At 37.4% G+C, this 26,638-nt stretch overlaps 1 protein-coding gene across 1 annotated transcript in view; it reads left to right on the forward strand.

Annotated features, from left to right (window-relative positions):
• The window catches only part of ctnna2 (catenin (cadherin-associated protein), alpha 2), a 462,098-nt gene that overhangs the window by 85,986 nt on the left and 349,474 nt on the right, over positions 1-26,638 (forward strand). The window contains exons 4-6 of the mRNA XM_016491151.1: positions 3,395-3,561; positions 4,758-4,877; positions 5,741-6,007. Coding sequence (XP_016346637.1) covers positions 3,395-3,561; positions 4,758-4,877; positions 5,741-6,007 — 554 coding nt within the window. The remainder of the gene's footprint in view (positions 1-3,394; positions 3,562-4,757; positions 4,878-5,740; positions 6,008-26,638) is intronic.

Genomic DNA, 26,638 nt, shown 5'->3' on the forward strand with positions numbered 1-26,638 from the left:
AAGCGAGTTTTTTGGGCAGTGTAGAGTAGGGCTTGTTGTTTGTCATTTCTCCGATCACAAATGCAGACATGGTTTTATGTTTACGCGGCGCGATGCAACACAACGCGTAAAAAGACAGTATAAGTCATTATAATCCGTAATTATGTCCCAACTGGATGCAACAAATGCCTTGTCTATAATGGGTTTTAATGTTTTTGTCTCGTCGCTCCGGCCGGACAGGGCATCACAATATGGTAAGGGGCGTAACATTTCCGTCACACGCTTGAGGTATTCGGCCAATCACAACGCACTGGATAGCTGGCCAATCAGAGCACACCTCGCTTTTCAGACCGATGAGCTTTGTAAAAATCGACGCATTTCAGAAAGGCGGGGCATAGAGGAGAAACAATAATGTACAGTATGTGGAAAATAATGTGTTTTTTGAACCTTAAACCGCATAAACACATTTCATTACACCAAATACACAAAATAATGTTATTTTTAGCAACATCATATGACCACTTTTTTAAGTCATTTGTGGTGAAAATGCACAAGCGTTCTCATATCTGCAGTGAAGGGACTGCAACACTGACAGATGGAGACTGAGCCAAGCCCCGGCTGCAGGGGAAGAATGAAGTGTGTTAAAATACTCTGCGTGGACCATTAGCAAGCTGACCTTCAGCTGGGATGAAGTTAATGAACACAGGTTGGGCATAATGGTCCGAGTGACTTACCACTCCCAAGGCTGACCGTCTGTTGCTCTGTGTGAAACAGGGGTTAAAGGACAAAGACAATAATTAAAATAGAAATCAGTCTTTTTGATGTAATTGTCACTTGTGTCCCACAGTTATTGATTTATTCATTTAATGACAATGAAAAATAACTTAGCGAAACTTTCAAACAAAAGACAATTAGGCTACTAGAAGTCAATTATAAGACCAAACAAGCAGACACAACAGATCTATGAAACACGGTAATTTTTCACTGTCGCTTTAGCTGCTCAGCTAATTTGACAGTATTTAAAATAAGTTGGCAGTGTCTCACCCTCCCATATTAGGTCTTCAAAACAAAACTAAATATTAAGACTTTTCAGAGAAAAGTAAGTGCATTTTGTCCTGTCCAACTGGCGGTTTGTTTACTTTATTTAAGAATGAACTTAACTATAAAGTATTTATCTTTGTGCTACAGAAGGTCTAGTATGGAGCCAAAACACAATGCAGAAGATGCACTGCAGAATGAAAACAAGACTGCAGTGGTTTTCCAACAAAGTTGCAGTAATGAGAGCTGAGGGTCATCTCAGGGATCAATGGGATGTTCAGCTAATACTAGCCTGTTTAAGCTGCTCTGTACCAAGGTCCATAATACCTGAAGAAATCCTTTAGCATTCCCATTCAACTCAATAATTTCCATTCATCTCAACATTGTATCAGTCTGTGTTTTTGTCTTGTTATGTTTTGGCATGATCATTTTCTCAGCAGTCTTAATTTGCAACCAAGCTTAAGTAGTGTCAATCCCAGTGGATGTAGCATAATGAAGCTTATGGTTTCTCATCATTTAACAAAGCTAATTGTTGTTCATATAAAGTAGTAGTAAAGTAAAGTAAAGTAAAGTAAAGTAAAGTAGTAAAAAACATTAATCATGCTTTTATGACCTCTTTCACATCCTCTTGCAGGTCAGAAAAAAATTAGCATTAATGTCCCTGCTTGACTCTTGCTATACCGTATCTCTCTTTAGAGAGGAACAATATATGTGTGTGTGTGTGTCTAAAACCTTCAAATTCTCTCTTATCAGGCAGCATCTGGAAGTAGGCAGGCTGTCAACATTGTGTCTACTAAGATAATGTCTACTCCATCTGGTTTATTTAAGTCAGGAGAGATGAACTCACTGCCCTTGATACCACACAGTTCTGTTTGTGTGGTTCAGTAGTTGGTAGAAAGAATAACAAGTTATTTCTGACAGGGTGAGGTGAATGATTTTAGTTTACTGTATAAATGTTTTTTTTTTAACTTATGATTCAGTTTCTCTGGAGAAATAAGCATTGCACTCATTAAATATTGACTTGGTTATCACTAACACTCACTTTCATTTATTCTAGATAATCGGATGTGATATTACTGTCTGGTGCTTTGAAAGCAGGTTTAAAACAGGTTTTATTTGAAGCTTTTGATTTCTGCGCCATTAGCATGACCAAACATGATTGCAAAAATAAGGATTGTTTCAAACAGCTTGGATGAGAATCTGGTTAAATTGTACTGGGGTAAAAAAAAAAAAAGAGAGAGATCTAGGATGGAAATAATATTATAACCTTCCGTGGTAATCCGTGAAGGTAGAGCTGCCAAAAGAATGCACAGAGCCAGAGGACAGTGCTGACATTTCCCCTGGAAAGTGGAGGGGCAGCAGCGAGGCACTGTTATGACTAGCTGGCATTCTGTCGCTTTAGTTCACTGTGTGAGAGAAACAGCAGAACACGTACGTACACTAAAGTACAGCCATATTTGTTATGTGCATGCAAGTGTTCACCCACACAGAGCCAATACAGGCTTAAAAACAAATATTCTCGTTCTCTCTTTCCCTAGACTCTGGGAAGTCAGTTGGCCACAATGTTTCATCTCTGTATATCATTCTCAGATTCAGTGACGTTTGCTAATGTCTCAGCTGGGCTTTTTGTAAGCTTTCATTAATCAACTCTGTCCCGCCTGCAGCTCCTGTTCAGATGGAAGGTGGGAGTCCACTTACTGTAGGGTCATTAATAGATTCTGTCAATGAACCTTGAGACAAATTGCTCATTTCTACTTTAGCAAGCATGCCACAGTAACATTCTGGCAGTCTGAATCAGTTTTTAGGCTTTCTCCTCCTTAGTAATACACATAAATACATAAAAATGCTACTTTTGACAAATAGAGTTCTAAATAAACGTTCAGGAGGTGCATGGTAATCTAATACTGTCAGTCACAATGGAAGGGTATTAAAAATCATCACTCCGGCGACTATCTTCAAATGGCTTTCTTTTTTCTAGTTTTATTATGTCTTTATTATGTCTGCATACTGATCTCTACTTTTGCAGTTAAAGTTCTGAAAAGTAAGAATAGGAAAATGCACTGCACTGTATTTCATTGACAATACAGTGTGCCATAAAACTGGCACATTGTTTTCCAGACACCAGCAACCCTCTGTACACTGTTTTTCTGAAGTGTGCTGTTTCACTAATGAACACCCTTGGCAATCTTGCCTGTACTCGCAGTTTATTTCACTGGTTAACAGATGCACAGCTATTAATAAACCATTGACATGTCCATGCAGCTCTATTTGGTTCCGAACTTAAAAATGCTAGATATGCTCAAGGGATTTGCTGTGTGGTAGAACTCTAAACATATGTTGTTTGCTTTTGCCTTGGTTGTTTTGTGTCTCTGTACAGGTGAGACGATGCGCGCGGCCTCCTCAGATTTTGCGGATGACCCCTGCTCCTCTGTGAAACGCGGCACCATGGTCCGTGCCGCCCGTGCCCTCCTCTCTGCCGTCACTCGCCTCCTCATCCTGGCTGACATGGCTGACGTCATGAGGCTCCTGGCTCACCTTAAGATCGTATGTTCTCTTCTTATTCATTTCTCACCTGCCATTTTTTCCCCCCACAGTTGCAGTTTATTTGTGAAATGAATCACAATTTATTTGTCATTAATCATAGTTTTCTTACATTTATTTTATTTAATTTTATTATTTTAATTTGTTTGTTTATCATGTCATACAGCCCTACTCTCAACTAACCACTTTAAGCATTATTACTCCTTAACATTTACACTTGTTTAAATGTTAAACAAGTGGTATTAACCAAATTTGTGTTGCCAGTGAGAGCTGTCACATGGAAAATTCGTCTTTCATCTCTTCATCTTTCTTTTCCTTTTTCGTTTCGATTGAGTGTTCAAAGCTGGTCTTCACATCTGGTCACCGTCCACCGGGTCAGAATGAGCCAGACCCGCCTCTCAATTGTTTCGATATCCAAGGAGACCCATTTCAAGGGCACAGGAAGTTATATTTACAAAGCACAAAGAAACTGTCTTTATCTCGAGTCCTGCTGTTTATTTGCATGGCACATATTGCTGAAGCGACAACCTCTTAGCATAACTTTGTGACTGACTATTAAAATGCATAAATAACATTCTTAAATATCATTTATCTTGTCTCTGTTCATCAGTTAGGCACCATATTTTGCATTTGTATTTATGGTGTAGATAAGGCTATTTTCAGAGGCGCTGAATTTAAGCTTTTTGCTCTTGTACCTTAATTTTCACACCCATAATCCTTTGCTTCTAGTTGCACTATTCTGTTTTCTTTCGATTTTTGTTCCCCACTGGCACTAAGGCAACAAATAGAATTCTTCCCACTCTAACACAACTTTTTTTTTTGTAGTTTAGGGTGTTTAAACCACTTTTTTTGTTTACCCAGCAGCCTCTCTGTTATGTAATCACTAAACAAATATGAGAACTAAGATCTGTGAAACTTGATGGTTGCAAAAACAGAACTTTTAGCGTGTAGGATGTGGCTGAGAAACTTTTAGATGTCCCACAAGGGACAAAGCACCTCCTTGTTCTTCCGCTAGTCTCATTATGGAGAGTGAAAACTGTCAGAATTATATGTGCCCCAGGAGAACCAATAATAAGCACTACAAAAGTTAACCGTCACTCGACCGCATCAGTTAAAGTGCTTTATGGAACGTTTCTACTATCTTTCATTTTATGGATGATGTTGAAACAGTTGGTATGTGTGTGGATGTTGATTTACAGGTGGAAGAAGCTCTAGAAGCTGTCAAGAATGCCACCAATGAGCAGGACTTGGCCAATCGCTTTAAGGAGTTTGGGAAAGAGATGGTCAAACTCAACTATGTTGCTGCTCGCAGACAGCAGGTATTATTAAATATCACAACTGTTATCTATCTATCTATCTATCTATCTATCTATCTATCTATCTATATCCTTAGGTATACGTGGTTAAAGGATCTCTCAATAGTTCCAAACAAATGCTGTCCGAATGGGTTTAAGCGGAACAGATAGCAGCAGCAACTATAGTTGCATCAGTTTTCCATAAATATTAACGCATATTGTTGCATTAATCATGTTTTTCTTAGTTTCATTTTGGAGGGAAGAGGGATTTCTCACATAACTTAGAATAATACAGTATTCATGGATTAATTCATGCATTTTTCTCGTTCTACTAGGGTCATAATTATTTATCCTATTGTTATCTTACATAGTTCACTTATGCATGATGCAAAGATGCACAATAAATGGCAACATACAATACAATACAATACAAGGCAACCAATTGCACTTAACAAAATATTTTATTATATATCCAGGGAGAGGGTAGATCATTTTTAACTGAATGTGCAGTCAGGGTTCAGGGTTGAATAATTGGTTTAGCTTAAGCAACTTTTATAATTTTATTAACACAAATCACTACAATTAATTTGAGGTAAATTTAAGCCAACTGACATCTGGCTGTGGTAACGAGTGAAGTGTTGCTTATGTTATCTAACTACTATTAGAATTTAACTAGCTATTATCTAACAATAAAACAGTCAATGGTCAAATGCACTCACAATTCCCCCAAAAAAATCCCTGCGTGCTGACTATTCGCAAAAAACACGGTTATGGTTTAAATTAATTTGAACATTAGGGAGAAAATTGGATGTCTATCAGTATATTAGATCTGTGCATTAGGTCTTAAATGGCAGGTTTAAACAGATATTTGTGTGTGTGTGTGTCAGGAGCTGAAGGACCCTCAGTGCAGGGACGAGATGGCGGCAGCTCGAGGGGCTCTTAAGAAGAACGCCACTATGCTCTATACTGCATCCCAGGCCTTCCTGCGCCACCCCGACGTGGCTGCTACACGTGCCAACCGCGACTATGTCTTCAAACAGGTCCAAGAGGCCATTGGGGGCATCTCCAGCTCTGCCCAGGCCACTTCACCCACCGACGAGAAGCACGGCCACGCTGGCATCGGCGAGCTGGCCGCCGCTCTCAATGAGTTTGATGTGAGTACACTCTGTATTGTTTATTACAGCATATTTAGTGTGCAGTCACACCGTCTGTAAAGTGATGCAATTTTTTCATTGTTTTTCAATGTTTCAAACTTTCTCCTTTTTAACTTTTAAGTATGCCATTTAGAAATATATTTAAAAATGTATACTTCCAAGCACCATAATCTGTAAATGCAACATTTTGAAAGTAATTATATTGTGCCAAAAATGTTGTGTACTATAAGAGAATCAGTAGATCCTTCACTCCGACTCTCATCCTTGTCCTTGTCTGTTTATGCACTACTTTCTTTATATACTCTATTTCCCCCCCTTAAAAATAGACTTTCTAAAGACAATATAACAAAAACATCAATGGAAAACCATCACAGAAGTATTAACTTCCTGTCAGAGACTGTATTTGGAATAGTAGGCTGCCATCTAGTGGTTATAAAGGTGATCATAAGTATTACTATTTACAAATGCTACAACAATTTTTGAAAGTATGTAGTAAGTAATGCTGTTTGTTTTTAGACACCTTATGATGTTTGGAATATTATTTGTCTGCCCTCTGTTTATCTTCACCAAGACATTTTTCAAAATTATATCTGTTTAAATAGTGATTGACAACAGGTGCTGGACATTTCAGGTGCATATTTGACACACTAAATCAGGGGTGCCCAAACTCGGTCCTGGAGGGCCGGTGTCCTGCAGAGTTTAGCTCCAACTTGCCTCAACACACCTGCCTTCAAGTTTCTAGTATGTCTAGTAAGAGCTTGATTAGCTGGTTCAGGTGTGTTTAATTGGGGTTGGAGCTAAACTCTTCAGGACACCGGCCCTCCAGGACCGAGTTTGGGGCACCCCTGCACTAAATAGTCAAATGTATGTGTATAAATAGTATCAAATCTATTTGTACACTGAAATGAGATGACGACTCACAGAATGCTGGTTTAGAATAAGTTGTTTTGCTGTTTATGTTGCCTGGAGGCAATGCTGTGCAATAGTGGAAGGACATTCATCAAAAGCAACTGTAATTAAAAAAAAAAAAAAACGGTATCCATTCCATTTCACTTTTGCACAATGGTGCTTCCTAGACAACAAAAACTAAATAAATTCCTTATGTGATATATTAAATATGTTTATTCAGTAGGAAACATGAATCAGATTTTGTAGTTCTCCAGAGTGCACATCAGCTGGTGTACCACTAGGACATAGTGTGAGAAATTGTCAAGAAATTGCCTTTTATTGGTTCATTCTAAAGCATCCCTTAATTTTTGACAATTTTATTGCCATTTTATTTGCACATTGTGCTTGCAAAATGAAGAAAATGGGTTTATTGCAAAATTATTAGCAACATTTGCACTAATGTGAATTACTAGAACAGGTAGTTGAGATCATTTTTTTCTAAAAACTATTTTTGTCTGAGCTGTCTGAGTTCTCTGTATAGCAGTGACACTCAGTGGCTGTTTTGGGGTCAGTTTTAGTAATTTTATATGCTTTTATGTAATTTTTATGATTGAAAAAAAAAAAAAAAAATAATAAAATAAATATATATATATATATATATATATTATATACATATTACATACATAATGTTTTGTTTATTTTGAAGTTGTAGTATTTTTAGTAGTTCAGTGTATTTTATTTAGTTGCCAATGCAACATTTCTAATTTGTTTTTAAGTTTTTCATCTAATCTTAATAAGTTATCTTAATTTATTTCAGCTTCATTTCAATTAACATACATTTTAGTTAACTAAAACAGCACTGGTTTGGGTCAGGTTTCTACATGGTGAGTTAAAGCCAGAGGGCTTACTAAAATATTGTCATGAGTAAGAATTACTTTTTTATTTTTATTTTATTTTATTTTTATGTAGAAAATTTAACAGACAACAATAAATGTAGGTAAAACAGCAAACCTGAAGCCATATTCATGATATTATTATAACTTGTCAACACCTGCTAACTATAGATAACTATAACTATAAGATTACTTAAGCCTAAGATAAGTTGCGTAATTTGTTGACCGATGTTCTAAAATACTTTCTTCTATTCTAGTATATAATGATGTAGTATAGTCAGGGCAGGACTTACGGGGCCGGGGGCCCTTGGGCCCCTGGGCTTGAGGTTATGTTTGGGCCCCATACCTATACTACAAATGCCCTCAACTATAACATTATTATGGAGTAACACAAAATACACAAAAATTAAAATATGCTTTCAGATTCATATACTGTATACAATTAAAAGGCAACATGTCTAGCCTAGTCAAAGTTTAGATGTAATATTAAATAGTCACTATAATACAATAAACAGGATGTGATCTCTCAGTTGAGAGATCAAAACCCTGAAATAACACTGAGCAGAAAAAAACAAAGAGATGTATTATTATGAAAATGTATTGTCATATCTATGTCCTTTTATGTCGGATTCTTAAATGTAATAAATTCAATCTGAATAAAAAAACATGTTGGCTATTAGCAATCAAATGAATTCACTATAAACAAAATCCATAGATGGATTTTGCATACATTATGTTAAGTTTAAATACAACATTTTAAATGTAGAAATATTAAATGATTGCAAAAATGAAATAACGAGCTACTTTTTAAAATATGAAACTACAACCGCCAGTAGGTGGCAGCAATGAGTGAGTTGAATCCTTAAATCAACCAATTCGTTTAAAATGCTAATTAATTTAACTTCATTTAACAGCAAACGACTGTACTTATAGCCTGTTTGAACCATTTACTGGTCCGTGTAATGCTAAGAAACATAAGTTACATAATCACATAATGCCAGAATATTAAGTATATTGTAATTTGCTTAGCCAGTATTATAAATTAAACTCAGGACCTGAATTTCGTTTTAGAAACAGTTTTGGTGTAAAACATTCAGGTACAGAAATGCTGCAGAAATGGAATAAACTATAAATTAAAAACAGTAAATTCACTGTAAATTAAACAACAGATTAATTCTTAAAATTAAAGTTACAAAAGTTATTCAGTCAAGAGCAGTGAGTGATTTTGTCTTTTGTTGTTAACATTAATTAACAATAACCAATAATTAATTAACATTGTTAACATTTGGTATGAAAGTGACATCAGCTTTTAGTATGCTGTCTGTCAGTCTGTGTTAAAGAACAAAAGAAAAAAAAATCACTCTGCTCAAATCTGCTCTTGACTAAATAACTTTTTCATATTTAATATGGATTAATATATAAATATAATCTATATCTATGACTTTATACATCATAGTATTTTGTTCCTGAATAGCAGCTACTGTTAGTTTTAGGCTAGCCTACCTGAAAAAGTTAAAACACAGTTTGTTTCATTTGTATCCTTGTGCTATTGCAGGTAACTTGTTCATTTATTACTGACCGTTTCTTTATGTAACATTATTTATTAAAATGCAAGGTTACTACTTGAGTCAGAAACAATGAAAACAATAACTTTTTTTTCAATAACTGTGAGGTGGCTTCATGTGCGCGCGCTTTGGATGTGACCGTGAGCGCCCAGAAAACTAGTTTGGAGCGCACCAGTACCGAATAAACAATAACTTTTTCTGGAGGTGTTTGCGCGGCTTCATGTGCGGGTGCTTTGGATGTGACCGTGAGTGCCCAGAAAACTAGTTTGGAGCGCGCGAGTACCGAATGGTTTAAAAAGACTTAAAAAGACGTGCAAATGATAAACTTTTGTGATGATGCAACACTGACCCGATTAGGCAAGTGACAATCCTGTCAGCTGAGCGAAAGTCTTGTATGGCAGCGTGCAGCAGCTCTCTTAGTGCAGACGAGATGTGCTGATGTGAGGCAATTTGGAGAGTGAGAGCCAGAAGACGCGGTACAGCTGAACCACTCACGCTGTTTTCAAATGACTGACTTCATCTGATATGCTGTGTGAATTATTTGAACTCATCTAACCTACATTGTATATTAAATACATGTTTGCAGGAATTTTCCAAACGTGCGAAACCTGCCCTGCGGGAATGAGTAAAACCAAATTGCGCAATCCCGCACCGAGATTCAGGACATGATTAAACATATATTCTATTATATAGAGATTTGTAAAATACATTTCCATGACTTTTCCAAAGCTTTCTGGGTTTTTCATGACCGTACGAACCCTATCAGACTTGTGATTTGATGACATCAATTACTGCTTTATTTATTCAGAAACACAAGTGTTTTAATGGTATTTGTACAAGTAGGCCTACAGCGTCCCCTAAATAAATAAAAGGACAGACATTAGGACCCGGGAGTGGCCCTATCACACAACAGACACATCATTCTGTACGTGCATTCTCAAATTAAATGTGGCGATCCAAAACAGTGAATCTAATCATCATTCAGGCAAAAGTTTGCTTCAAGAATGATCACACTTCTGATGTGATCTTATCGCTAGCTAGTCCTTTCTTCATTTTACTGTTCCTTTCCTCCTTTGTTTACTTCATTATTTTATTTACTTGCTGTCTTCCTTCCGACCCTCTCTTATTTTCTTTCCTTTCTTCACTCCCTTCTCTCTTCTTTCAATTTGTGACAGAAATGCAAAGTGTCTGTAGCAGAGGTTGTCATCTTTTATTATTTTTGCAATGTGTCTTTGCCCCTCTGTATTTTAGAATTGAGATTAGGTGTAGTTATTACGTATACACACGTGTGCGTGTGTGGTTTGTTGTCAGTTCATGACCTTTCCTCGTACTTTCATATAAGTGGTTACTGTAGTTCATTCTTTGAAATCATGATTACATTACAGTATGTTTTAAACCCCAAATATTTTACTTATAACTTCCTCATAATTCTTCATTAATAATTATTTAGTTATTTGTAATGTTAATTGTAAAATAGTAATAATAATAATCATAATAATAATAATAATACAAATTGAAAGTAGTTTCAATGTAGTTAGCTACTTTTTGATAGTAACTTGTAGTGTAGCTAGCTACTTTTTCAGAAGGGTAGCTTGAATGTAGCTTAACTACTTTAATTTACAAGTAGCTTGTAGCTGGTCAAGCTACAGTTTCAGAGTAGCTTCCCCAACACTGAACACTGCAGTCCACAAACCGTCACCATCAAATACAATCAAACACATAGCAGCTTGCTAAGTGAACATTAGGGCTTTACATTAGGACAAACATTGAGAATTCGATTATTGCAGCAGCTTTTGTAATGTAACATCCAGACACACACACACACACACACACACACACACACACACACACACACACACATTCATGCATTTTGTTTTCCTCAGAGAACTCCTTTTTCAGTTTTGACCTGCAGGTTGTCGTCTCTGAGCAAACTGAACAGAGCATCAAAGAAACTGTCTATCCCCCATACAGCCATTTGTTTACCGGCGTACTTCAGTTTAAAAACAAATGTCTAGTGTCTTGAGCTTGTAGGTTTCTCTCTATTAAAGTGCCTGTTTTGTTTTCTCATTAGTTCAGAAGAGAGAAGATGGACTGCTGTTTCCATTGCTATTGCTGCTGCTGATATTACCGTTTACTTTTAAGATGATTACATATGCAGTAATTCTTGAGAAATAAGTAAATATATTTGGTTCCTGGCTCATAAAAGTCATTAGAGGCATGCTGGAAGAATTGCCCCCCAAAAAAAAGGTACAAAAAGAGAAATTGTACATGGTATAAATGTTACACTGGTCAATTGGATGTTATAGTTTTCAAATTTAAACACGCTCATGCTAATGTAAACCCCAGTATCATGCACACATGAAGGGATGCACACATACACATGAGCACAGGGACTATATCAATCTATTCTCTTCATTTCTGGCTGTCTTTGCAGGCACACTCGTTATCTTGCCTAGCCTCTGTTTTTCCCATCCTGCATTTTATTTTTTTCTCTCTCTTTTTGGATCCTGAGAGGGGACTTACAATGATTTAGGATTACTAGGGAACATTTTAATGGCTTATTCTGAACATAGCTTCATTGCATATTGTAGTCATCTGGAGTCAGAAATGGAGGGAGGACATGCATACAAACACCCACACAACAAAATCCCACTTTTTGATCTCTGAAAGTTTCAAATGTATGCCTGCTTTGGGCCTGAGTGTGTAGACTTTAGGATTAGAGTGGATTAAACAGATACAGCAGTGGGTTTACTAGTGCATGCCTGGTTCCTCAGACCTGGGTTTTTCGTCCTCTTATTCCTGCAGAGGAGCCAAAACCTTTCACAGAGGTTACCCAAAATCAATATCTGTCTCTTTTTCTGTGTGTTGAACATATTTAGTTATTTATAGGCCAAAGAGCAAAACCCCTTGATCTCAGCTCCAGTTTGGTTCTCTGAACAACAGACATTAGAGTTGCACTGATGTTGAGTTTAGTAAGTTTTGTTTTTTCATAGTTGACTAAGACAGACTGTTCTTTTATTATTAAACCATCTCAGCTTCACATGGCATGCCCAAAGACCACCCACAGTTTTTCTTATTTAAAGAACAAACCAAAGATGTTACATTTATGCTTTAAGAAAAAAAAAAAGAGTTTGCCAATGGGGTGAGAAAAATGTACTTAATTCAAGATATTTCCTCTGACAACAATTCTTATGCTACTTTGCTTCCCACATATATTTTGTCTTGTTTTTGAGGATAATTGCTGGGCAGAAACAGCAAGTGTTCTCAAACCATCAAGCTGTATTCAGATTGGCTGGCTGCTATGTAGTTTCCACAAACCATGGCCTTTATTAGTTCACCTGAAACCGATTTCGGGTTTAGCAGTCCTAACCGTCATGTTAAAACAAAATAAACTGTACTTCATTTAACTCTTAATTTTTCCATAAAAAAAAGTATCTGAGCATTTTTGGTGCAAAATGTCCTTCAAATGTGCAAAGCACTCCTGAATTGGAAGTGATTTTGAGTGGAAAGACTCTGCTGGGGCTCACTATTGTTAATAAAAGGTTTGGATGCTGACCCCCACCAGCCGTCTTTTAAAGCTATGTGGTCTCACGCTGTTCTTATGCAGTACAGCATAGAGGGTCTTTTAAAAGGTTTTCCTGTCTAAAACCAGCTCTTCAAGCATGATTCAAAATGATTGGTGCTGCTTTGCGAGAAGAATGCATTTAATGCTGGTCAGGATGCAGCAGAATATTGTGCACAGTGTAAACAGTAGTACCCCCCCCCCCATTTTTTAAGAGAGGTTTGGTCTATAGAAGTGTCTTCAAAACATGGCTGTTGACTTTAAAAAAAAAAAAAACATTCTGACAGAATGTTTTACTTTTGAATATGTAAGAAATTCATACATTTATTCAGCAAGGATGCATTGATCAAAAGTGACAGTAAAGAATTTTAGATTGCTACAGAAGAATAGCATATGAAATGTTTCGTGAGCATCAAATAAGTATATTAGAATGATTTCTGAAGGATCATGTGACAATGAAGACTGGTGTAATGGCTGCTGAAAATTCAGCTTTGCCATCCCAGGAATAAATTGCATATCAAAATATATATAAAAAAATGATACAGGTATTTTAAATTGTAATACTATTTCACAATATTACTGTTTTTACTACATTTTTGATCAAATGCAGCATTGGTGAGCATAAGAGACTTCTCTCAAAAACATTTCAACTTTTGAATGGTAGCTCATATCAAAGACAACAGCTATCTCTGCTCTACATTATGAAGCAATTCACTTATCCATGGGCCTGAAATGTATTTGGGGCGATTTTGAACTCTTAAATTGCACTTGAAACTGGCTGAGGCTGAATTTTGGCTGTCCTCACAGTGTCTCTTGTGTAAAAATCAGCACGTCTTTTTCTGTGAGTATGTAATTCTTTTCACAGTGGATATTGTAACCTTGAGTGCGTGGAACACTCATTAGCATTCATTGGATACCACTATATTCTTAAGGGCCTCATGTGATGCTATGCTAGTCAGTGCACCTTTTGGGTTGGCTTTCACATCTTCCCCTTCACGCTGCTTTGTCTTGAAGTCAATGTAATTTGTTCAAGGATTACAGGAAGCCAGTGTACCCACACCGTATGTTTCTGGAACAGCCATTGAGCTGAGACCAGTATGAGTGTGGAGCCTAGGCCAAAGCTAAACCTTCCTGAACCGAGTGAGGAGAAGAGATTGGACAGGGATATTGAGCTGACTGCTTGGTTCTTGCCAAATGCAGATGCAGCTTCTTTTCCTGGCAGCGTGTCCAAGGCTTCTTAGTGAAAGTTTCCATGTCTCTTCACCAACCCAGGTAAAGAAACTTTGTCCAGGAATATATGCACAGCCCCCTGGGATGCTAGACAAAACCTGGAAAAGAGATTAGAGATTTTTTGAGGTCCATGTTGTATGACATCTGGGCCTGTATTCTTAAAGCTTCTAACATTCCTCTCAGAGAGCTCCTAATTTTGCTTGACAATTTCTAACTAGAAGTCTTAGCTTAAGAGTGATTCAGGACCAACCTGAGAGCAACTCTGAGCAAGGAAAATTCAGAACCTTTCATGTTATTGAGGAGGCGTGGCTGACCCCGTTGCTAGGTATGACACATTCATTTGAAGAAGACTGTGATTGGTTGTCCAAGAAAAAAAAAAAGAGCTTTTAAATAGGGTCTAAGCCTTCACTTTGAAATTACAGGCCTAATATTAAACACGCACACACACGCGCGTTTTTACACACGCGTTAATTTATTTATTACATAGCAATTGAGAGAGAGAGAGAGAGAGAGAGATGACAGTTGCGTCAGTGAATTATTAAAAGTCCTTAAAAGTCCTCCTCCCTACTCCTAACTCCTTTTGACCTTAAGAGCTCTTTTAAGAGTTAAGATGCTTTGTGAATAACCCTTATCTTTACTAGGATCTTCTCTTTAATTTAAAGAAGAAACACCGAGATTTCCAAGAATTTTGTCAACTCTTTGCATGAATAATTTTCATGAAAATGGGCCCAGAACTGATTTACGTTTTGTAGGTGGCTGTCTTTTTGGTAACAGAGGGAATGTATTATTGCATTCTGTATGGATTGGCAGTATATATGTCATTGACTACACTTCTCAAGTGTTATATATGGCATGTCATCCTATCGTGTAGCGTAACATGAAATTACCTCATCTCCTCTTGAATTATTTCAGTCATATATATCGTACTTCCATGGCCTTCCATATCTCTTTTCGGAAGGAATATCAGTCACGTTTATTGAGGTATGCCCAACATAATGATTGCTATTGATTTCGTTGACACGTTTCAACTGCCTACATGTTGTATATGATATAAGTTCAGGCCATCAGTAAGTTCTGTCCATGAATGAAGATGTTCTCGAAGACTTGTGGGACTGAACATTCCAACACTCTTTTTTGTAGTGGAGGTGTGAGACCAATATCCTCCCAGACTATATCTGTTGACATGCCTATCTATCTGCCTGTGTCTAGGTGACACATTTTAACATGGGAGTTGTGTGTGTGTGAGTGTGTGTATGTGTATGTGTGTGTGTGTGTGTGTGTGTGTGTCTGAATGTGGGCATTGTCTTTGGACCAACACTAGTTTTATTGCTTTTCCTTCACAATGTCAGCGAGCAAGGCCACATCATCAAGTTGTCATTCCCCAAGCAACACTCATCTCGCAAGTTCACAAACAACACATCCTTCTTTTCCACATTTCTGTCAAACTCACCTCAATACACAGAGGAACCCATGTTGGATGTTGTTCTCCTTTTTTCTGATGTCACAGATTTTATTTGGCCTAATAGACATTTTTAACATCATTTTTCCTTTAAGAATCCCCAGGCGTTCAGCGCAAGGTTGGCCAAAATTCAGAATTTACTGAATCTGTCTATCGTTATAGCATTCTAGCAATCTGTCTATTGTTCTGTCATTCTATCTGTTGTTCTATCATTTATAAACCTTTACACTTCAGGTCTTTTAATTTTTTTTCCTTCCAAAACTTTCAAACAAGGCTTTGTCCAGCCAACATTCAAAGTTTGTCTTAACACATATTTTTTTTTATAATTAAAAGTACAGTTATTTAAATGTGTTGTGATTTTATATATTTTTTTTGTAACATGTGACATTGTATTTTCTCTTTTTAAATCCTAAAACTTTATTTCCTCTTTAGTTCATGCACTATTTTCAGTGTGGTCTCGGGCTTCTGGACACCTCTGTGTTTGTGTATTCCATTCAGGTTGCACTCGGCATTTAGCATTATGTTCATATAATAGCATTGCTGGCACTTTGCTAATCCCTCGGTGGACTGGTGTATTATCTAAACAAGTCTATTAAAGCTCTGCTGTGGGTGTTAGCATTTTGTTGTTACTGGCTGTTCTCTCAGGGGTCTCTGTCATAGGCTTCATTCCCTAAACGCATCTTGGCTCCATTTCAGAGAGTTTTGCAGACTGTTATTGCCCCAACAGTTCAATTAGAACTTATGGAATTAATCTAGGCAACTGCCAAGACGATTGGCAGGCTTTCGTCAATGTTCCTTAGATGTGTTTTCCAAACACAAAGGTGAACTTGAGGTTTAGCATGAAAACGCTGTTTCGAGAGATCTTGCTCTCTGGGCTTAAGTGTGTCTCAAAGTCTAGGGTTGAGGGGGCTTAAAACTTTCCAGTGTAGGTGACCTCTTCACTTTATCTGGAGGATAGAACGTTCTCCTGACCTCAGCGGCTTTAATATTGTAAATACATTCACAGGCTAGACTAGCAAAATGTTATTTTTTATGAAAGCTAGTGCTTTTATTGCAAAAATCTCCCCTTTCTCTCTCTCCATCTCTCCAGCCCCCATCGGGGTCTATCAGTATATGGCAGAAGTCCACATACTGTGTTTTTATAGATGTTACATTATTAGAGGCCACGTCTATCAGCAGCCCAGCCGACAGATGAGTGCCGGTGTGTGATCCAAAGATCTGCTGTGTTTGACTGGCTCGCTCTCTCTTTCCCCACAGGCCTTGTGCTGCAGGATCAAAGTCAATATTTAATAGAGAACAGGCTAATGCGACTCAATACCTTCTAACTGTGGCGTCCTTGAGATCAAACCAGGACTACGGGACTACTGGTGAACACTTTGAACACTCTGGTGATGGGAACTATATGCCTAAGGGGAAACAATGCAGTGAATACATTGATGTAGTTACATTTTTCTATGTCAAAATCAGCATATTGACGTGATTAATAACATTTTTGTTAACACTAATTCAATGTTTATCACACCAAAATTCCAGCCTTCATGTCAGCAAACCAAACGTGCAGAATAACTGACAACCAGAAATTGTTTCTGATAGAAAAGTGCGGGCCGATCTTCTGACAGTTTTTTTTTTTCATTATTATTTATTTCATTTCCCAACATCTACGATACAGCAGTCGCTATCAGGGCGGACATGAGTATGTTTATCACCGGCCCATAGAAGTAAAAAAAAAAAAAAAAAAAATGGCGAAAGATTGGAATGAGCAGTCTATTCAAATTCAAATTCAAATGAATGGTTTTCAATTATTGTGATTAATCTTTTTATCACATCAACATCAGGAATGCAGTTATTGAACACAGTGTTACTGATATCATGGAGCTCGGTCTTTTAGTCACTAAGGGATCATAGACATGTTCTTGCCTTTCTTTCGTAATTTACTCACAGTCATGTTATTCTAAACACATGTAATTTGGGGTTGGTAAGATTTATTATTTTTTTTTGGACGCAAATCTTTTGTACTTACTAACAAACAGAGTAAAAACACTAACATTGTGAAATAAAATTACAATTTAAAATAGCTTTTTTATTGTAATATATTTTAGGATGCAGTTTATGCCTGTTATGGCAAAGCAAAATTTGAACAACGTGTTCTCCAGAAAGCAATCATGTTTCTTGAGCTCCAAATCAGCATATTAAAATGATTTCTGAACAAACACGTGTCACTGAAGACTGGAGTAATGGTTGCTGAAAATTCAGCTTTGCTATCACGGTAATATATCACATTTTAAAATATATTAAAATAGAAAACTGTTATTTTTAATTAAATAAGATGGAGCCTTTGTGATCATAAAACTTCTTTCAGAAACATTGTAATTATTCCAAACTTTTAAATTGTAGTGTATGTCCACAATGAAAGCAAAAATGCTGGGTGAGCAGCCAATCAGAACATATTTGAAGTTCTCATCAGACCAATGAGATTTCACAGTGGGTGGATTCTTGCCAGAATAATAAGACAAATATAAACAAAGTAGCTATGCAAATGTTCTGTCACTTGGAATGAAGAAATTCTGATTACGATGGAATAAATATCTGTTATCATCTGATTCAGATGCTGGATTTTTTTCTTGCACTTCTGTAGCTTGTATTTGTACCTATTTGCATTATGGACCTTCATGGCACAGTCGACTGGTCATTCCTTGTCATGGGAGACACATCCTAGTGTCTTACTGCTCTTAATCCTCATTAGGAGCTGAGCAGACACAGCTTGTCAGTTGTCGTACCATTGGGCTGTTAGATGAAGCTGTTCTGAATTATTAATAAGGCTTCTCTGGCCCCTGCCGAGGAGACATGTATTTGAATGGTAATTGCATGTTTGTATCCCTGTGATTTCTAATTATATTCTCCCTCTTCTGATGGATAATAAATAAATTCTAATGACTAGGGTAAGCCGGACTGGTAATTACTGCAACTCCCAGCAGGCAAGTTAGTCGCTACTGAAAAATAAACACAGGAAAACACACACTCGTGCGTATATAGGAAGTGTTGATGGGGTGCTCCAGCGGACCATTTTTTTTCCTGCAGCAGCTGTCGCAGTGGCCACACAGGTGAGCGGGACTCCCGCTGGGTCGCATCAACACCTGCAGGGCCCCCCCGCGCTTGAGCCCAGAGACTCGTTTGGCTTTCTGGCTGGGTGAACGATCATCACATCAGTCCTGTTGCTGCTGAGAATATGGTGTCATAAGAGGGCATTCGAACCCTTCAGTGACTCCATTAGCTCCTCTGTTCATGCACGAATGCTCTCCACACTGCAGATGTGCACAAACCGAGCCAGAATGGGCACTCCGTTTGAGCCAAAATGACAGCCTAATGTCCCACTTATTGCGTTGGAACTGAGCATGATTTCCCAGATCTGCCAGGTCCCCATCATCTGTCTTTTTCTCACACTTTGCCCCGCTGATGCTTAATGCCTGGGCATTAAGGGCCGGACATATGCTTTTCAGCTGTCTCTAAAGGTCCCACTTGACCTTATCTCCTGCTAACAGACAAAAAGCACACCCACCTCTGAGCAACACATGTAAAACGGGGCCGAGTTTGTCCCACTACAGGACCGAGGATGGTTTTTCGAAGGTTTTGTTTAATAGCCACACAGAGGTTAGCCAACAGATATGAACTTATTTTGATGATGCCATTTTTTGTCAAACTACAGCCATCTGGCCCTTTTTGTTTCATATTTATACTGTTTCAAAAATATCCATTATCATTCCCATTCATCTCATTGTCACTGGTGGGAAAAATGATTTCATGCTTTAAAGATGCATCCAAAATAAATGTTGTAACTGGTAAATTGCCTGTTGTAATGTAATGAAATATTTTATCAATGTTATTTAGAAGCTTTATATAAATAATATGAATTTAATATTTCAGTTTTGCTTAGAAAAGTTACTTCAGCAACGATTTTTTCGTGTGGCTGAAAATGGAGAAAACTGTTTACAGGGCTTACAGGAGCAAAAACTTGAACCTTTGTTTCAGCCTTTTTTAAATGGGCATCAGACTGCATTAGAATATCTGTTTCATGTTTATACTGTTTTAAAAAAGAGACATAATTTGACTCAAGGAAGTCTATAATACCTGGAGAAATATACTGTATGTTATCATTCTCATGCATCTCGTTGGCAGTGGTGGGACAATTACAGTCCATTTCTCACTTTTAAGATGCATCCGAAATTTATTTGGGAACTGCTAAATTGTCTGCTATAATTTAAATACATATTCATTCAATATTTCATTATATGTTTCATTTATATAAATAATATTTATGTAATCTAAATGTTGCATGCTAAAATTATTTCAACATGGAGATTTCCAAAGAGCTGTAAATGGAGAAAAATGCTTTTTGCTGCCAGATGGTGTAGTTACAGCATCCACCAGCAGGGGCTAACAGGAGCAAAACCTCAAACCTTTGTTTTGGCCTTTTTAAGTGGGCACCAGGTTGCAGGGTCAAGATGCTGCAGTAACTGTAGCCAGGGCACAAAAACCTGGCACCGTGGTTGTGGCCATTTCCTCTCGTTCCCACACGTATCCCTTACCCCAGAGTGCTTTTTTCCAGCATACAGGCACACGGTCTTGATCCCGAGAGAGAGCCTTTAGCACTGCTGAGATTTATACCTCCTTAAAGCCAGCTCTATAGGTAACAGAAGACCACTAAACGGGGCCTAGCAGCCTGTTAATAGTCTGTCCGTGGGCCTGTCTATTGCCTTTTCACTTCTTACACCAACAACAGACATATTTTGTCACCTCTCTGTATAAATTCACTGTTGGCTCTTTTTGAAGTATTTAAACACAGGACACTAAGCAATATACTGTAGTTACATATTGACTTTTTACTATTGCTTTTTTTTGTTTGTTTGTTTGTTTTCTGCTACCTACAAAGGTAGACTTTTAAAGAATCAGGGGTCAATTTGAAATGCTGTATAGACTCATGTTCAACTCATAATTGATTCATTGAGTTGAATATTATTGAGTATGTATGCATTTATTATTTATTTATAATTATTTTTAATTAGGGTTATTATTTTCAACATTGTATGAGTACTGCTTTGTTATTTAATTGGCTGTTGTGTGAGGAAACCAGGTAACTGGTTGTGAATAACTGATAGTGTAGTTATTAAGAAGGTTGATAAAGACCTTTACAAAAAAAAGAAAATGAGCAGCCTTCTAATATTGCAGCACTGTTGTTCAGCAGAACTCAGTACTCTTTGTTATTTAGCTCCAACAATAAAACTTGTCTTGAGAGCAGAGACAAATGTAGTTGCTGCTGAATGTTCCTGGCATTTCTGAGAATATATTGTTTTCTGTCAGGAAACTATTTTGTCCTTCTGTTTTGAACAAAATCATTCATAAAATTAATTTTTTTCCCCCCTATGTAATAAAGTGATTTGTAACTGTATATTAAATTATTCAGGTAAATGGCCAACTGTCTTTACTAATGTACGAATCCCCCAAGGAACCACCAAATTAGGTTCACAATTCGGTTCCTCAGGAAAGCGCACTGGTGTGTGCTTCTGGTAAATAATGGATGAAGTTCTATAATGAGTTACCAGAACACTACTGTATGTTAGAGAAGCTTTCACATTCTTTTCATATTCTCTGGCTTTTTGATCCCTACCACAGACTGCATCTCTCGATTCCATCTTTTTAACCTAATCTTTCCATTTTCTGTCCTATATCTGTGAGATCAGACACAGCATGATTTTTATCACTGAGTTATTTTCAGTAATTTCATCCTTAATATTGTTAACATCAAGGAGCACCTTCCCATATCCTTCAACTGCATCACATCTTATAAAAGTACAGTTTTCTTCAATGTCAGGCCAGTTATGGCTCATCCATTTGGTCCTCAGTCTGAGCTTAACCCAATATGGGCCGTGCTGTTGGAGGAAGGGCCTGACTTCCCTTTCTGCCACATTAATTACCCACCATGTTTGTAGTATGTTGACAGATTTGCCGCTACACCTCTAGGAATTCCCTGTGGTGCCCATCTGCCTCCGTGGCCAGCGGGTGCCATGCTTTAGCAGCCCTGTGCTCGGAACAGGCTCCCTTGACACCGGGAGGTTGTGGGGTCCGTTCCCTTAACTCTCGGCTCAGAAAAAGACATCCAAACAGGCCAGTGCCAGAGAGAGGCCGGGACAGGCTCCAGCCTCATTAAGAAGCCACGAGTGCCCTCTGCTGGCCCATTAGAAGAAGCAATGATTAATGAAGCTGCTCCACCAACCTCACAAGAACAAAACATTTCGCCATATGTTCATCAGGCCAAATATGGATATGAGATCGAAGCCTCATCGATTTCCAAACTCTGCCAAGAACAGGTCAATGAGATAGACTATCAATAACGAAGCACTCTTACTGCTGCACAGACGAGCAAAGTTCTTGATGAATGTTTTGTTTGGCTAATTAGCATATTTTCCACTATAGAGAGATTCTTTATTCCTTTATTATTGTGTGTAAGCTGCAGCGCCGCATATTTTATGAGGGTAACACTTTCATAATATATTCCATACTGCCGTTTGTCAAGCGAGAACTGTTTTGATAAGATGTGAGATGAAGAAGCTTTTTGCTGATTTGTGTGTCCACTGAGGGAGAATAGGTGATTGCATTCCAGTGTTTGAAATGAGGAGATGTATTGGGAAACAGAGGATGGGCGATGTGGGACATGAAAGTGCCGGAACGCCAGGAGACTCCAGAGTACCGACAAAGCTGATAGCTTGTGAAAATAGTCGCAGTCGTGTAAGCAAATCGGTTAGAATAAGGAAATAAAACCACATTTCAGCAACGTGGAGAGGATTTTAAAAGATGCTGTTTTAGAGAGGAATTCCCACACTGCAGAAGCTTTCAACACATTGATGGGCAGACTATTTAGAAGATTAATTTGAAAATGATCTGGATGATTTTCACAGAACTCATGGGTTTGTAACGACTAGCATGGTCGTTGATCATTTCAAAAATATATATTGAATATAATTTTCTTAAATTTTCTGTTGTGCTGGCCAGTCAGTCAGTCAGTCAATCAATCAACTGTAAGTAACTGTAATTTAAATTGGTTTACAACAGGGAAACTGTGTTGTTACAGAACAAAATTGTGGGAAGAAAGAATACAAATGGAAACTAAAGGCCATGTTTACTAAACAAGGCAAATTAGCCTGAGAGCACAATTCCAGAAAAGCACTGATGGGAGTGGAAAATTCTGCGGATGATCTACTGACAATGTGCAAATTAAAGAACACAGATGCAACATCTCTTTTCCATAATGACCAACGTAACCAAGAGCAGCGCAAATTAGCATAAAGTCACAAATAAGCAGAGCCGATGCTAATCCTCCGGCATTCCAAATAAATTAATACGAGTGGAAAAAATTCTCTTCCTTCTACCACGCACTCTCTGTTCTCTGCAGTGCCTCCTCCTGGCAGCAATACTCGCAGCCATGTCAAGTGCAAAATGGGTTAAGACATGCTTTTTTGGGGCGGTAAATCATGGCGCAAATACCAGTAAAGTGACTACCGCAACCCATAGTAAATCATGTTGCTTGATGAATTTAAATACTCTCCTCACATAAATATTGCATATGCAATAAGGTCAGCCAAAAAAATGACTGTGTCCACGCCTTTTCATAGCTAATTTTTCAATGTGCATCTTTAGTAAATCCTGACAGTACAGTACTAATTTCCTGGCACAAATCTGGCCCATAAACTCCTCAGTTAGCTTTCAGTAGATTAGTTTCAACAGTCACTATTTTTGAAACCAAAGGAAAATGCATATGCTGTTGAACACAGTGTTTTATTTCAAATGTTTATATAAATATAATACATTAAATGTAAAGATTCCATGTGGACTTAAACTGCATATAAGCAAACATTGCTTTATGTTCTTCAGGCAATTAAAAAAAGTAAACAGTCAGTAATAAAGACTAAGAGAACATTACAAGCAATATAACAAAAAATACAAAATAACAAAGAGACAAACTGTGCAAGTGATGCTTGAAATAAATCTGTTCAATTGTAAGTCGCCTTGGATAAAAGTGTCTGCTAAATTAATACATGTAAATGTAAATGTTAAGTGATAGTCTTCATTGCATTCTTTTTAGATAATACAACAACACTGTTTCAGAGTTTGCTGAGAAGCTAATTAGAAAAATAGCTGAATACAGTTATAAATGTCTTCAAATTCATGCTCAGTTGTTATATTTTCAAGACATAAGTGGCTGCATTTTCCTTTTTTTTCACCTCACTTTTAGTGTTGACTTTGTACCAAAGCATTGGTAGTTGTGCCATCCCTGGTTTTCAGAGTTTCAGTCATTAGTGAGGATGGATGGCCATATTGGCCAGTATTTAGAGCTCAAAGGCACAAAGCTGTACTGAGCTTTCTCCCAAACCCACACACAAACAGACTCCTGCATTCTCCAAAGGATTGATTGAATGTTTACTGAATTCTTGTCCCCACTCAGCCGCTGCCTTTGTACCGGCATTTCAAAGTATCTCGGCTCATTAACATAATCAACACGAGTTTGTTGTCTTATTTGAATACAGTTTATCTATGAGAATCTTAACTTCGCCAGATGTCCTTGTCCATTTGGCAGTTTTTTTTCTTACCTCCATTCCATCTAGATGTTATTCTGTATTTAAAGATGAAAGCTGGGTTTTATATATTTATATATCTTTCTTAAAGAAAGGGAATTTTTTTGTATTGTTCTAAAGAATGCACAACCTTCAACCTACTAATGTCTAAAATGAGCATATAGTTCTGATAAAGCAAGGGATTGATTGATTGATTGATCATCCTCTTGGGAAATTAAATTAATAGTCCTGAAATTATTATTTTAGCTTGGCCTTTTTTAGCAGGGATGTGTGCAGGCTTTTAGCTATTTTAGCAGGGTTGTGTGCAGTTTGGAATGTAAGATGTAAGATTCAGTTATCTAAGTAAGTAGATAGATAGATAGATAGGTAGATAGATAGATAGATGATATGCCATGTAATACAATTGTATAATATATGTAATACAATACAATATAATGTACATCATTTATAGATTTGCATCAAATGTACACACTTTAAAAAGCATTCTCATTCTCATCATTCTCAATTTTGAATGCTATACAACCCGCAGTGATTTGCAGTGACCTCAGTGAAGGGTCAGAGCAAGTGACCCCCTCCTGACACTTCTTCACATCTTCATCCTCTACACTGATAAAAAAAAATATAAGAGTGTCCACAGCATTACCTCACAGTGCCTGGGGGAGCCCCCTTTGAAATATTTACACAGCCTACTGGTGGCCTGGAATTACCGGCCTGCAAATTTGATGCAACACTTCAGTCAGCTCTCTCTGTCTGTTGTGCTACCTAATGAAAAGTGACAGACAAGAAATAAGTTGCTCTTGCATGGGTGCCCTGGCCCCTTCTCTCTCGTTTTTGGCTCCGCTTCTGTGATTTTAACCTTGTACGCTTTATAGTTTGTTGGTTCCATACATTGCAGTGCATGTGTCTTTTATTAATTATATGTTGCAGAGACTTCTTTGATTACTTTACCAGGTCACCTATATTTATGTAAGCTATATAACTTATAAGCTTATAAGCTGAAGTCCTTGGAGTTTCAGACCACTTGCCCTATTTGACCAGTGCACCATTGTTACTACATATTGCATTTGTTATCTTGTCTTTTTATGCTTGGAAAGTTCTTTGATACACTGAACATTGTTTTTGCAAATTGTATTCATTAAAATCAAGCCAACGAAGAAACATCATCTAATTGGCTAACATAAGTTTTGCTGTGAAACTGTGAAAATGGCCTAGAAACATTAGTGTGAACTAAAAATTATGAACCAATCATATAATCACTATAAACCACCATATACCATTGTTGTCCAGGGGGGAAAAAAAATAACAGTTACATTTATAGCTGTATAATTTGCAAAAATACGTTTTTTTTAATAGCACTAAGTGCTGCTTTTACTAAATATCAATGTTTTTTTTCTTTGTTTGATTGTTTCATTCATTCTTTTTTATTTATTTACTTTCTTGAATCTTTTTTAGTTCAAGCAACTGAGTGTTGCCTTTACTACAGTAAATGCATTTTAATGTCAAAGGTTCAATTAAATGTAGCATAACTTTGTTAAATTAGATATTTTTTGCATAATGCATATTTCCATTTTTTCCCCACGAATATTAGTTTTAATAAATAATAATTTGCAGACGCCATGCAGTATCACTGTGGGGCCCCCATTTTTGAAGACCCCTGCTCTAAGGCACTTTTATGCAGTTTTATAGGTCACTATAGAAGCCTCCAAACTCATAACTGTCCCAGTAATGCATAGCCTTACGGAAAGAGAGATGACGGCATAGGCGTATAGGTTGTACAGCAGAGGCCTAAAACTGTGCCGTGAGAGCTGACTCACTGTCTGTTTAGCACAAAGCCTTAATATGTTATGACTGAACGGCGGTGAGTAACCCGGCTTCCTCTCTATCCGGCTCCAGGCAGGAGAATCGCAATAGCAAACGTGCCCGTCAGAGACACACTCATATGAACGCACATATATGGCCATACATGAGCAGATGGATGTACCCAAGGCCTAGTCTTTTTGTGTTTGTCATAAACATCAGCAGGCAGTGCAATGACTCATTGTTTTATGCATCACCCAGATGTTACATCAAAGCAGGCCCCTAGTCTAAACTCCAATGTCTGATCAAACCAGATAATAACTCAATTTATCTACTCTCTCAGCTGGTCTCATCGCAGCTGCTTGCTACTCAGTGAAGACCAGGGTCTCATCTCCTTAGAGTTTATACTGTGGGCTGCTCAAATAAGTTTTAGGTGAAATTATGACATTGAAATTTAAGTTTTAAAATTCAATAATTCTTGAAAATGAGCTAAATACATACAAAACATTGATATGTATTATATTATATTATATTATATTATTATAAAAAACACATAAGAAGGGCCACATAGATGTGTAGAAACAATTTTCACTTAGAAATTGCTAGTAAAAAA

The sequence above is a fragment of the Sinocyclocheilus anshuiensis genome, unplaced genomic scaffold (genome assembly GCF_001515605.1).
Source record: "Sinocyclocheilus anshuiensis isolate Anshui unplaced genomic scaffold, SAMN03320099.WGS_v1.1 scaffold322, whole genome shotgun sequence".
Lineage (NCBI taxonomy): Eukaryota > Metazoa > Chordata > Actinopteri > Cypriniformes > Cyprinidae > Sinocyclocheilus > Sinocyclocheilus anshuiensis.